Consider the following 15,170-nt stretch of genomic DNA (forward strand, 5'->3'; position numbering starts at 1 on the left):
TGTTACACAATTCAAATTCCAAGATACTGTATTTAGAGTTTTTTTAAATTATTTTGCATTAAAAAAGATTATTTATTGGATGAATCCACAAATATTATTTATTCGATGAATCCTGGCATACACGAGAAAAACCCAAATAGAAAGTCAATGTAATTTAAAAACATTTTTATGGATATATATGCAAAACGTTGAGGAATTTTTCTTTATTTCCCCAAATTAGGGCTCCAATCTTCTTCAATTTGTGGTTGACTGAAGAGAAGAAGAGAAAGAAGAGAAAAACGTAACCTTTATTACACCATTTGAGTTTCCGAAGTCTCGATCTCCTTCTCCGGTATATTTTCTAGAGCTCAAAGGAACAGTATTCCATGGCGTCTCGGCGGCGAATGCTTCTCAAAGTCATCATCCTCGGTGACAGTGGGTGAGCTTTCCCTTCATTGCCTCCAGATGTGATGTTGTTTCTCAGTATCTTTCTCATATTTCTTTGTGGTTTCTCTAATCCTTTGGTTTTGGTTTCCTTTTAGGGTTGGGAAGACGTCTCTGATGAATCAGTAATCCCTTTTGAATTCATTCGTTCCTCCTTGATTTTATTTATTTATTTATTTTTGGTTGGTATGTGGGTGATCTATGCATTTTCTTTTTCATTCTAAATTTAGATATGTGAATAAGAAGTTTAGCAATCAGTATAAAGCGACGATTGGAGCTGATTTCTTGACGAAAGAGGTCCAATTTGAGGATAGACTGTTCACTTTGCAGGTGTTTTTTTAGCATTTCGCCTCTCAATTTAGGTTTTCCCATTTTTTTAATTCTTCAACGTAGTTAGTTTATGTTTATCTTCAGTTCATTTGAAATTAATAAAATGGCACTTTTTCTCTGTCATTTTGTGATCATGTTCTGTAGGGCTTGTTATTTCTCTCCGGTGTCTTGTTTTGGTTTTGATTTGATTTTGGAGTCTAGAAAGTTTTGTAGTGTTGACAACTTTTTCTTTATCTAGACCAATACTAAAACATGGTTTTTGTTTGTGATGTTTGAAAAAAACAATATTTAAATTTTTAATCTGTGTGAAATCTTAATTGTGATAATAGTGAACATTTGTTTTCAACTTACTGTGAATTTGAGATGTTGGAGAAACTGTATCAGCTATCAAGACTATATTAAGGATCATGGAGATGATGGATTTAATGGATATGCTAACATCTATTAGTATGCATTTAGAATAATATATACACTAATTTAATACATGTTGGATTCCAAAGTAATTTAATGTTAAAGTGAAGAGTTCAAAATAGATTTACTAGAACATGTGGTGATTGTCTATAATGCAAACTGTTTTCCTCATGTTAGCATAATAGATGTTTGAACTTTCTTATAATTGATATTGTTCAAAGGATAGTTCCATATGACATCCCAGAAAAGCACATATGTACTTGCATTAATTGTATTTCCGTGTTCCCTTTTGTTATTGATTGCCCATCCAGGACATGGGATAATGCATCTATCCGATTTTTTTATGTATGTTTAGGTTCCATGTATTAGTTAAATATTTTAGTCATGAAAATCTGATGGATTGTTATTCTTGTTTCTTGTTGAGTGTCTTTTTGTACTCGTCATGGGTTTTTTTTTTTTATTGTGTTATTAATGAAGTGTAAAAGCATTCATTCAATTTATGCTCATATATCTGCCACTATATTCTTATCTCTAGATATGGGATACAGCAGGACAAGAAAGGTTCCAGAGTCTTGGTGTGGCTTTCTATCGTGGCGCAGATTGCTGTGTTCTTGTGTATGATGTTAATGTTATGAAGTCATTTGATAACCTGAATAATTGGCGGGAAGAATTTCTGATTCAGGTACCAACGTTTCGACCTACCTGAACTAAATGAATATCCATTGGTCTTTTTGTGAGATGTATGTTGTCTTTGGAATTTCAGGCTAGCCCCTCTGATCCTGAAAACTTTCCATTTGTTGTGCTGGGAAACAAGATAGATGTTGATGGTGGAAACAGCAGAGTGGTAAAGCTGATTGCTGTCCTCTCCCTGGTTTTCTTATAAATTCACACAATCAGCACTGTTAATCCTCAAGTTTTTTTGTAGTTATTTCAGTAAAAGTGGAAATAAGTCAATCCTCCATTGATGATAATTTTCTACTATAACTTAGTCATGACCTTTTCATTTAATGGTCTCTTTCTTCCTTGCTATTTAGGTCTCTGAAAAGAAAGCAAGAGCCTGGTGTGCTTCAAAGGGTAACATTCCATACTTTGAGACATCTGCTAAAGAAGGATTCAATGTTGAAGCTGCTTTTCAGTGTATCGCCAAGAATGCCCTCAAGAATGAACCAGAGGAAGAGATGTGAGTCCTTGGAATCTACAGCAAAACATAGAGCTTAATCCAAAGCCCTTTTTTACTGGAAATTTGAAACCAAGAAGGATTAAAATGATAACGTAAATAATTGGGTTAAATAATTTCGAGGGGATATGTCTCTGAGTTGGTTAGAACTTAGAAGAGTGACCACCTTTCCAAATTTTAGCCATGACAAACCTCAAAATATAATAACTCAATTTATTTTCATTTCTATGATTTGCATTCCTCTTATAGTTTCTTTTTCTGATGTTGAAGATATCTGCCGGACACTGTCGATGTAGCTGGCGGACGACAACAAAGACCATCATCAGGTTGTGAATGCTAGGTGGACTGGCTACCGCGATTTGTGTCCCTCGTATAAGAGGAGAGGAAACGATAGGTGCACTCTGTATTTTATTACCATGTCACAACAAGAAGAATGGCCATAAGAAGGATAATGGCCATTTTCTTTCTTTTAGCTACATTTTATCTTTGTATGGAAGACTCGATTTGTTTGGGGATGAACATGTGAGATATTTGTCCCCTGCGGTTGTATCTGCAATATATTATATTGATGCAACAAATATGGTCTTGGAAAGGTTTATAACTTTTACATGGGGTTATGTGTTTACAATAATGAGGCTCTACATTTTGCAAGGGTGTATTAATAGGGATGGCAATGATGTGGGGTGGATATATCTTGCCCTGTGCCTTGGTCCGTATTTCTTTTTAAACTTCTCAATACCATAACTGCCTCACGAAAATTTTGCACTCACCCCATCTCATCCCTTTTTACAAGAGTTGATAAAAAAATAAAAAAATTTTTACTACTTTTTAGTTTATTAATACATAAATTTAATCAAAATACATAGCTATTATAACTAAGTGAATATAATTTTATTTATTTTGATTTATAAAGTGAGAAAATTTTTAAAAAAATTATATATATAGGAGTATATTTACACATTTTTAAGAGGGGTAGGGTGGGACAAGGTAAAACCAGACCCCACCACCCCATCTACCTCATCCCTTTTTACATCAGTTGAGACAAAAAAAAATAAAAAAAATTTCACTATTTTTAGTTCAGTAATACATAAAATACATAGCTATCATAACTGATTGAATATAATTTTATTTATTTTGATTCATAAAGTGTGAAATTTTAAAATTATATATATAGGAGTACATTTGCACATTTTTAACAGGATGATTGGGTAAGAAACCCCTAGATTTTCAACCAAAAAAACATCCCATTTAAGATGGATCGGGTTAGAAACCACGGGTCAATTCGATTTTTGCAAAATCGTCCCATTTAAGATGAATCGGGTCAGAAACCCCCCAATTTTCAACCAAAAAAACCGTCCCATTTAAGATGGATTGGATCGGAAACCACGGATCAATTCGATTTTTGCCATAAAAAAAAAACCGTCCCATTTAGGATGAATCGGGTCAGAAACCACCCAATTTTTAACCAAAAAAAAAACTATTCCATTTAAGATGGATCGGATCAGAAACCACGGGTCAATTTGATTTTTGCCATCCAAAAAAAAAAACCACCTCATTTAGGACGAATCGGGTCAGAAACCACGGATCAATTCGATTTTTGCCATACCCAGGTGTATATGCCAAAAAAATAGGCCAAAAGGGAGCTCACTTAAAGAGTGATCGTGTACATCGTACAACAATCTCAATGAACAGGTATAACAGAGCTCAATTAAGAGTCATCATATAGAATAAACAATAAATCTGATAAAACATTTACAAAAAATTATAAAAAGAAAAAAAGCGTTCCAATTGAGACTTGAGTTCTAACCAATGCCTTGCTATTCAAAAATTTTTTATTTAAAAAAAAAATCAAGTTTGTTTACCATTTCCATCCTTTGAATCCAGATCAGAAGGCTGTGTAGGAATTCTATAAAGGAAAAGGACTAAAGCAACACCAACCAAAGCACCAGAGAGATGAGCTATATGATTCACATTCTGCAAAGATGAACCTTGGCCTAAAGGGCCCACCAGCCCTGTTGAAGCTTGTGCTGCTTCCATAACCTGTGAGCATGGCCATCATTCTGATCAACACTAATTCCAAACAATGCTTAACATGCTTGTTATTTTCTGTTTCAGTAAATCCTGAAACATATGACTAATTATTACCTTATCGATAACAAATTGTCCGAGTATGAGAACTTCAAGAATTTTTCTCCAGTCCCATGATAACTGTTGTAGAGAGTTAGACATGAGTTAGATTGGTGTTAATTTTATGCCAATAAAATTATAGAAGTTACATACCTTCACAAGTACACTTATAGCAAAGAGTCCAAAGACAGCACCGGATGCTCCCCACAGAGATTGCAAACCTTGGAAGAACTAACCATGAGACAAGGTTTGCTCCGGCACCAGTTAAGATGTAGGATATCCACAATGCAAAATTTCCTTCCTCCTCTTCAACAAGCTTCCCTGATTAAATAAAATACAATAAGGAAAATACAGGATCGATAGCATCATAAAAAACTAATAGCACTTACCAAAAATGTACAAGAAGAACAGATTGCTTGATAGATGGTTCCTGTAAAGTTCAATAAAGTAATACAAATTCTAGAGTCAGAAGCTAGAGAAGAAGTTAACCAAAATATCCTAAACACAGTTATTGTATGCTCATGAGGTTTTCCATGAAGCAGAACACTAAGACAAGGAGACAAACAAACTAGCAGGAGAGACCAGGAAGGGTGAGTGGTAAAACAGAGAACAAGACTAGTGAAGGCATTATTTGGCATATCAATGTGGCAAAGGATGCCCACCAATTGGCATGACAGAATGTTGCCGTCACAAATTGATACCAAGCTGGCCAACTGTGGTACAAATATAGCGATTTGATCCCTTGAACCTGGAAAAGAGAGTATATTAATATGCCAAGCTCTCATATCATTTTATTAGCCCGCAAAACTAACGACTATAAAAGACAAGTGAGCATTCTTGTATCTGAAGATCATACATTAAACACTGGAATATTCAAAACATTAAACACAATCCAATCCTGTAACTACCTAGCATATCAATGTGTCTGATTCATATTAACAATTGTAACTTTCTATGTTAAATGCCGTGTTCAACACATGTTCGTTAGATTTGATGAATGGCATGTTCTTGGCAATAGCCTAGTAATTAAGGACATCAACAACATTAGAGTATTCTTTGACCCACAGATTGAAAAATGTTCCTCCCAACCAAAAATTTACCAGGAAATGAGAACCACAGTACCTGAAACACATGATCTGCAACATAAATTCCAAGGTTAATAAGTAGGATCCAGAATATCCCATTCACACGTTTGTTTGGTAGTTTCTTTCCTTCTGGCCTACCAAGCTCCAATTCTGAAGTGATATCTGGAAGATACCAATGCATGAGTCTTTAATACAACAAACAAAATTCAAATTTTACAAGCAAAAATAAATGTGAAAGCAAAGCAAAAGCAATATGTACATGCCACTCTGCATGGCATCCCAGTTGGCCACTGATGAGTAGTGGGCAATTGTTCATAGGTAAATGACATCAAACTCTAGACTGTTTGCTCAGACAAATAAAAATATTAAAAAACATGCGACCTCTTTAATACTCTTTATATATAGCAAACTTTGCAAGTTTTAGAAGAATCATGCAATTATGCAAACACCACATCCCACATCAAACACCAATTCCACAGCAAGAACAGCGTCAAGAAATCAACTTTCTCAGAGAGTTCACATTATAAGAACTAACATCATTTTCCAACGTCCAGGGTAGCCAGAAATGAAAATTGGATTTTTGAGCAAACAATCGGACACCCGAACCAGAAAAAAGGAGACAAAAATTAACACTTCAGTGCTGCAAATCATCAAATACCTGCCATACCAGTTCAGCAAACCACAAATAAAGACACCAAACACAAAGATCCCACAAAAAGTTTGAATCTTTGAACTAATAAAATTGATCGAAAGAGCAAAAACCTGATGATTCTCCTTTCATTCGACAACCAACAGGACGACGCCGAGCGATCAAAGCCGAAGTCTTGTCTCGAGGAAACAGCGTCCATCGGTACGAGTGTCGGAACGTTGCCGGAGCGCGGAGTGCGTGGAGACGCGCTCGTGGAATGGAGAAGCGCGCGGCGGCGGAGGCAGCGGTGCCGGTGACGGCGAGGGAAGGCGCGGGGCTGGCGCCACGAAAGAGCGAGAGCCCCGACATCGGGTTCCTGGTTCGGATATATTGAAAGCTTTGAAACCGAAGCTTTAGTTGAGATTTAAAGAGAAACTAGAACAACTCATTGGGCTTCAAACTGGGCTTGATCTTGGTTTTGGCCCATCAAGTTGTTTGGATTGGCTTTTAAAAAAAAATGTTTTTTTTTAATTTTGTAGAAACACTTTTAGACTTTTTGAATAAGCTAAGTGCTTTATGACATTTTTCGTTTGGACGTATTAGTTTTCGAAAACACTTCAGTAGTTGTGAAAAATGTTTTGTATGTTTATTTAAAAATTACTTTTACAACAAAAAATTACTAAAATACCCTTTTACTGGATTTGACTAAGGGCATTTTAGTAAATGCACTTAACCAAAATAAACTTTTATCAAAAAACATTTTATTTCCATAAGTTTAGTGTTTGGCAACTATAAAATAAAGTTCGTATTTGAGCTTATTTCACGTACTGAGTTTATTCGAGAAGTTCTCATCCAAACACAATATAAAACCTCATAAGCACTTAACTTATAAAATAAGTGCTTTTGGGTCAACTATAAGCTTGGTGTGTGTTTGGATTGGGGGTAAACCATTACTTACACATTCCCATGCATGTGTTTAGGTGGCTTTTTTGGGGGGTCACCATTACATTGAGCCACAGGGTAATGAAGTATTCCCCCCGTATTGAAGGAAATGGTTCATTCCCCCTACAAAATTACTAATATGCCCTTATGAAACATGAAAATTACTATTATGCCTTTGTGAAGCACAAAATTACTATTATGCCCTTGTGAAAACATAAAATTACTATTATGCCTTTGTAAAACACAAAATTACTATTATGCCTTTGTTAAACATCAATTAATAATAATGAAATATATATATTTATGATTTAATTATTTTATAAATAATAATTATTTAAAATAAAGATTATTAGAAGTTAATTAAAAAATTCTAAGTATGAAATATAAAAATATTATTTGAGATAATTACAGTTAATATTTATTTTTCATTATTTATAAATAATAATTATTTGAAATAAATATCATTTCTAACTAAACATTAAATAAAGTAATAATAATATAAATATTTATGTTTCAATTATTTTATAATAATAAATATTTGAATATATATCATTTCAAATTCAATTAAAATATACAATGTACAGAATTAAATTAATATTTATTTCAAATTAATTTCTAGTTAAACATCAATTAATAATAATAAAATAAATATTTATGTAGTAATTAATATATACATAATAATTATGTAAAATAAATTTCATTTGAAATTCATTAATAATTTTTAATTGCAGAATAATATTAATATTTATTTAAAATTATTTTTGGATTAAACATTAATTAATAATAATAAAATAAATATTTATGTTGTACTTATTTATAAATAATAATTATTAGAAATAACTATCATTTCTTTATATAAAGAGTAAAAATGTAATCTTATCACAACCAGATTTTTTTCTTTTCCCATTCCCAATGAGTTACCCCTCCAACAAAACACATTTTTCATTATCATCTCCTACACATTCTTTTCCCCCCTCTATCATTACTTCATTCTCTATCATTTCATTACCGTCATCCAAACACACACTTTGGATGTAAGTAAAAAGAGGTATTATTTACCAACAGTATTGGTACAAATAGTAAATGTCAATAACATAAATGAAAAACAAAAAAATTTGTTTTTAAAATTTTAGGGGAAATTAAAAATGTGAAAATTATTTTTTCTCCCCCTAATTTTTTATTTTTTGAAAAATTATAGATAAATCACTAGCATTGATAGAAGGAGAACAAGAGTACAAAATACAACATAATAGATCCACCAAAGATGGACCAACACAAAATACAAGAGCAAAATAAAGACAACAGTACAAAGAAAAAACTACCTCACATTATTGGAAGACATTTTATTTTCACTCAAATAATCTCGTTAATGAATTTAACTGGTTTCAAACTCCTATTTTAATGCTATAAAAAATAAGGACTTCAATACTCTTTAATGATTGTAAATTTGAAAATAAGCTCTAGGCATCCCAATACCCAGGAAGTGAACATTAAGAAGGTTTTTTTTGTTGACTATGATCCGGATGCTGAGGATGAGGAGAATTTTAAAATGTATAAATATCAAAATGGTCTCTATTTTTATTTTTTCGTCTTTTTAGTCCCTCTAATATAAAATCCGTCCTTTTGGTTTTTGTATTTGCACATTTTTGTCCTTTGGTTGTAAAATCCTCCTTTTTGGTTATTGTATTTACACATTTTCATCCTTTTCGTCCTCTAATTCATCAACTAGAAGGACAAAAAGGGCAGATCCGTCAATTAGAGGGACCAAAAAGATAAAAATGTGACAAATACGAGATTCAAAAAGTGATTTTATATTAGAGGGACTAAAAAGATGGAAAACACAAAATATAAGGGACCATTTTGATATTTTGACCATTTTTAAAAAATAAAAATAAAATAAAAAATTGGAGGCTTGAGTTAAGACAATCCTTTCTTAGGATCAGATTTACTAATTTAGACATTCAATACTAACTTATGTGAGCACCCCCTGAAAAATGGTCTTCATATTGGAAGGAAAACATTAGTTTGATTGCCTAACCATCTTCTAGGTTTGCCAATTTGAATAGGGTAGATCCTCACAATGAAAGCTTCAAATATGAAGAAGCCAAGGCTTATGGAGTTGGATGAAACTCAACCTCAATTTATCTATGGATCATGAGTAAGCTAAGTTGTTTTTATTTTGTTGCATTATCATGGATTTTTTTTATTTTTTTTATTTTTTTATTATTTATAGGAAAGCAACAAGTGTTATATGTATTAAGGGTTGTATATGAACTTAAAATTGATTATTCAACTTGTATGTCCTCACAAAACAATACGGTGTTTGGGCAATAAACTCACACCCACAACTAAAGACTATTATCATCACTATATTTAATAAGATTTAAATTCGAGATTAATTAAATATCTAACACTTGATTTTCATAATAGGATTAATACTATTGAGCTATAATTATACCTTATATTTTTCTTCCGTAGTTTTTTTTTTTTAATTGTCTTCTTCAATAAACTACTTTATTCCAAAGAAAACAAATGCCAAGGTCAAATTTAATGAGCCATGAACTATTAAGTACAATTTAAGTAATTTTTTTTTTACTTTACCTCAATTTTGTAAAAGTTTTTTACATTCCCACAAGCGTTGCTACATTAGGCGTTTTATATATCCATAATGGCCCAAGTTTTAGCCTTTTTCTTTATTCTTTTTCTTTGGATACATTAGGTGAGCTTTATGATGATAGTCAAGGAGTTCATCATTTCAACTAATAGTGGATTACAGCTTAAAAAGGTCCTTTTTGAAACTTAAATTAAATAAATAAAAATAATTGAAAGCTTGATCATTTAAATTGATACGACGCGCATGATTTATTTGGCCATGTTTAGATGTTGCCTTTTTAGTAGCCAAAAGCATGATGTTTGATCATTTCATTTACTATTTTAATACTTATTTGCGTGTTAAAACAACCTTTATTAACTTTTCTATAATCAATATATCAATGTATTTTTTATTAAAACAAAAGAAATCAATAAATGTTTTCATAAATAAATAAAATTAAAATTAAATAAACCACCATGGATTGAAATTTGAAACCGAGTTAGAACCTCACTCATTGACCAAAAATTTACTAATTTAATTCATTTAATAAAATAATCACAAAGTAATATTTAAAATATTTAAGAGTTGATAATTATTCATCATTGATTAAAAGGAGAATTCCAATCACAAAAATAATATTTTATTTTTTAATTAAATACAATTAAATCAAAATTAGATCTGAATCCTTCAATACTTATCTCAACTTTTATTTTTTATAATAATAAACACATCATAGTTAAAAAAATAGATTAAAACTATCCGAATGTTTTTCTCTGCTGTGTTTCATCCAATCAAAGATTTTAAAAAAAATATATCTTTTTTTGTCAATTGATTAAACTTTAAATAAAATTCACCAAATATTTTAAACTAATAAAACATCAAAAACAGAGAATCTACATTTTCTAAATAAATAAATAAATTATTAATTTATTAAAAAAAAGAGACGTGTACAAAACATGCACGATGATTGAAAAGACCAAACTAAGAATGATATAAATTAGAAAAAAAAAATAATAATAATAAAAACAATATCCACTATAAGATGAAAACAAACATCAGAAGAGGATCTCCTCCCAAAGTTAATAACAGGATTCAGAAAGGCATTTTTTCACCAAATAATAAATGCAAAATCTTAGTATTCATTATTTTTCTCTCAATATAACAACTACTAAAAAGAATAATTGATCAATATAAGCATTAATAACAATCATATTATGTAACTCACATAGCTCATACTATTTGGAATTAAAAATATATATATTTAAATCATTCTTCAAACCCAAAAATTCTAAACCAATAAATTCTTATCACCTAGTGCAATCATACCAATGTGATGTCACTTGTCAAACTTTATAAGAAAATTAATGACTCCAGGTACAATACAACATGTGTCGAAAAATAATGCATGAGCATTGCTTATTATTGTGAGTATAAAAAAGCAATAAAAAGTAGGAGTGGATTCAATAAAGGATTCTGAATCAAGAAAAGGGGCCACATATTGAATGCATTAATTAACATCTAGATCAATGTCACTGATTGACTCAACTGTGCCCATGTGGTCATTCATTTTCTATTGTTCATGCTTCCAATTATCAAACCTAACATGTTTTCTTTCACCTAAAACTTTTGTAAATATTTTCTTGGATTACTTTTTCCTAAAAAAAGTTAATTAATATGAAAATTATAAGTTACAAAACATGATAAAAAGGCAAGTTGAAAGGGTGTGTGTATATATTTTGAAGCTGGTGAACAAAATACATTTTTAAATCTGAAATCTACATATGTTTATATTATAATCATTAGATTTTAATTTAACAACTATTATATATAACTTTTTGCTTTTATGTGTAAGTATTTTTTATATTATATAAAAAATTTAATTATAATAAAAAGTGGAGTCACATTAATTGAAATTATTAGATGATAATAATGGAGAGAATTAATAAATGGAAAGAATAATGATGGCTACAAAGATAGTGGGAGACGAAGCCATGATGGTGACAATATAATAGTCCAAATAAAGTTTTTTTAAAAAAATTTCGACTTTGATTTGGTGTATATTTATTTATTAATAAAAAGAAATTATATTTTTAAAAATATGCTCTTATATTTTAATATTAGGAGCAAATATTATGTATAGAGTGAAAATTTTAAAAAAAAAACAGAAGAAAAATTTATGTGATGAAAAAATAAAAACTATGAAATTTATTTGACCGGGATAACTATGAAAAAAAATAAAAACTATGAAATAAAATAAATTTATTTGGAAAAAAAATAAATTTATGTGATGATGATAAGAACATCCACATCATATACATGTGTATGGATAAGAACAAGAAGCTATCATAATTCATCAAAACCGAGCAAGAAATAAATATATTTTAAAAATGAGAAAAAAAGTTATATTTTTCGTCTCCCACACACTCAACAATCAACAATTCAATTGATTTTGTTTTTAAAACGGTGATATGTAACATCATCTAAACTTTGTGGGCTTCTTCATTAAATTCCATGTCATAATGACTCATATGGCTTACCAACTTAAATTATTTTTATTATTTAAATAAAAGTGATTGGTTATAGCTAAAATCTCGCTAATCACTCTTGTTTTATTTATTTTTTCAAAGATTGCTTATCTCAAGGGTTCAAAAATTCCAAAACTTAGGGCACTTATCAGAATGAAGAAAGTGACCACCACCTCCGTTCACCTTCAAACAATTATTACGTCTTGAAAGAAACCTTCCAAGAGGATCATGGAGAATCTTTTCATCATTAATTTTCTAAAACATCCAAAACTCATACTATTTTTTTTCTTTTTTATAATAAAATTTTTGGTAATTATATATGTATCTGCACTTATTTTTGCATGTAATTTTTTTTCAATGTTGTTTTTTTTAATTAATAGACAACAAATACCCTCTATTTTAAAGAATTATTAAAACCACAATAAGATATAGAACATAAATAATATATAAATAGATTTGTTGAGAGAATAATTTAAACATTTGTTTTTTCTTTTACATTTTTATGTCATATTATTTGAAGATTCAAATTGGCTTTTTAATGTTGTTTTTATTTAATTTTTTTATCTTGAATTTTATAACTAAGATTATATAAAACTATTCAAATTTGTGATCTCAATTTAATTTAGATATAATCCAAAGAGCTCAATAGCATGGATTTATATAAAAAATTTAAATAATCAAATTACAAAATAGTCGTCTACTATGATTAGTCACTTCAATAATCCAATTGTAATCCATATATATTGGCAAAATATTTGCTCTCATCATTGTACTCAATTTTTCATTAGAGTAAAATCTCTATTTTTTTACCAGTGATTTTTCATGATTTTGAATTTTTCATATAAATAATTGTGTTATTTATTTATTTTTATTTATTTTTGGTAACTATCGTTCGTTATTTCTCAAAGAGACATTTAATTTGTTTGTTCATATTGCTGATAGGATATACATTTTATACTTTTGTCATTTATCATAAATTTTTCACAAAAACTTTTTACACGAAAAACCTGCTACATTATTTACTTTGTGTTTTTAAATATAGTTTTAAAATTATGATTTAGTTATTACCGTAAAAAAAATTATTACATAAATAAAATAGTCCTTAGTGGTTTTTCACCTTTTAGACATGCCATAAATTACGGAGCGCCACCTTGTCATGGCCCATAAATGTCACGTGAAAAAAACAAGTGCCACAAAAAATTTAAAAATATGAATAAAAAAATTATATGTTAAATTAATAACAAGTCCATATTCTGAGAATAAGAGTCACATATGCACACAAAATATAAAATATTAGTAACTATTTAGCATTTAATATTTGAAAATAACTTCGCAATAATAAATCTTAAATAGAGTTGCATATCAAATTTGGTTCTGATTACTTGAATGACTTCTCTACCCTCGCTATCACCCATTGACTATTCAAAAGCTTATTTTTCCACGTGCCGATCACGTGCTGGCTGCTTGACGAATCTAATTGTTTGGTTTTATATTGTGACCGTTCTGTCCTTGCTTCTAGATCGCCGATTTTTCAATAAATCTCTGTCGTACACTAGCGGGCCCCATTGTTTTTAGAAAATTACCAAATTATCCCCGCTGTTGTTGTGAAACATTTATTTATTAAATTGTTTTATGATGTATTCTTTTTTAGAAATTATTTTTATATTTATTTTATCTGTAGATGATACATTTATATTCAGAAAAAAAAATATGGCAATTTTTTTTTGTATTTAATAGATGTATCTATATATAGAAAATTATTATAAATTATAAATAATTTATAATATAGATATTTTTATGCTAAAAAAATGTTATGACAATATGCTGTATAATGTATGAAATTAAAAATTATTTTTATTATATTCGTAATGCAAAATTTTTAGATTTATCATTCCGTTGTAGTTGCCATTTTATATGTCCTGATTTTTGTTGAATGAATATAATTTTTTTTTTTTTTGCAAAAAAACAAATGTTAGAATCCTCCATCTAATCAAGTTACAAAATAGTACGTTGATATCTTTGAAAAGTGGAAATTGCCAAAAACACTCAGAAGTTTCATAATATCGCTAAAAACACCCTTTAGTTTTTGACCCTCAAAAACCCCTTCCTTTTCAATTCAATGATTTTTTTAAACCCCCAAACATCTAATAGTGATTGATAGAATTAATTTGGAATTTTTTTGGGACGAAATTGTCCCTCAAGTGGGAAGTTGTGGCAAGTGTGACGAGATTTCGACTATAATGCCCTTGGGTGCAATGAGTTTCTATTTAAAAAATGAAGCTTCTATTTAAAAATATGAGGTATGAGGTTCTGTTTAAAAAATGAGTTTCCTGTTTAAAAAATGAGTTTTCTATTTAAAAAAATGAGTTTTTCGTTTAAAAAAATGAGTTTTCTGTTTAAGAAATGAGTTTTTTGTATAAGAAATGAGATTTGCTTTAAAAAATGAGGGCTCTGCTTTAAGAAATGAGTTTTCTGCTTAAGAAATGAGGTTTTTGTTTAAAAATGAGGTCTCGTTTAAGAAATGAGTTTTTGTGGTGTATTTATCACCCCAAAAATCTCTTTATGCAGTTAGCTTTGGGCAGATGAGACAAAAGCACGCGCTCACAATCACAGTCACGTTGCATGAAAAATGGGATTTCAAGTTCAGAGAAAAAGGTGCAACCTTTCGATGCCTTCGCTCGACGACGAGGAGCATGCGGTCTTCCCCGAGGTCGACGACGAAGAAGATGAAAGAGATGAGGTCGACGGCGTGGGAAGGCGATGAAAAACGAAGACGAAGATCGGCGAGATCGAACCCTCATCGGCGCCGCCTCCCTCCGCTCCTCGTCACCGACTTAGGCACCATGGATCCAAACCCCGGGAATGATCCCTAACCCTAACCCTATTGCTATCCATGTTGCGGTCTCCGCGATCGAGAATGGTTCCGCTT

At 30.4% G+C, this 15,170-nt stretch overlaps 2 protein-coding genes across 2 annotated transcripts; one reads left to right on the forward strand and one right to left on the reverse strand.

The window, feature by feature from the left end:
* The first annotated feature begins 191 nt into the window (after positions 1-191).
* Positions 192-2,948, forward strand: LOC120260400 (ras-related protein Rab7-like). Its single transcript, XM_039267871.1, has 7 exons — positions 192-418; positions 522-548; positions 654-753; positions 1,700-1,846; positions 1,928-2,008; positions 2,199-2,344; positions 2,612-2,948. The coding sequence occupies exons 1-7, from the start codon at positions 366-368 to the stop codon at positions 2,679-2,681; spliced, it is 624 nt and encodes a 207-aa protein (XP_039123805.1). The 5' UTR covers positions 192-365; the 3' UTR covers positions 2,682-2,948.
* Positions 2,949-3,970: 1,022 nt separating this feature from the next.
* On the reverse strand, positions 3,971-6,570 carry LOC120260398 (rhomboid-like protein 11, chloroplastic). The gene is given in 8 exon segments (XM_039267870.1): positions 3,971-4,381; positions 4,487-4,549; positions 4,622-4,672; positions 4,674-4,789; positions 4,858-4,898; positions 5,131-5,216; positions 5,591-5,715; positions 6,316-6,570. Coding segments are annotated over 8 exon segments (909 nt in total). The 5' UTR covers positions 6,551-6,570; the 3' UTR covers positions 3,971-4,189.
* Positions 6,571-15,170: the final 8,600 nt, after the last annotated feature.

Source organism: Dioscorea cayenensis, chromosome 5 (genome assembly GCF_009730915.1).
Source record: "Dioscorea cayenensis subsp. rotundata cultivar TDr96_F1 chromosome 5, TDr96_F1_v2_PseudoChromosome.rev07_lg8_w22 25.fasta, whole genome shotgun sequence".
Lineage (NCBI taxonomy): Eukaryota > Viridiplantae > Streptophyta > Magnoliopsida > Dioscoreales > Dioscoreaceae > Dioscorea > Dioscorea cayenensis.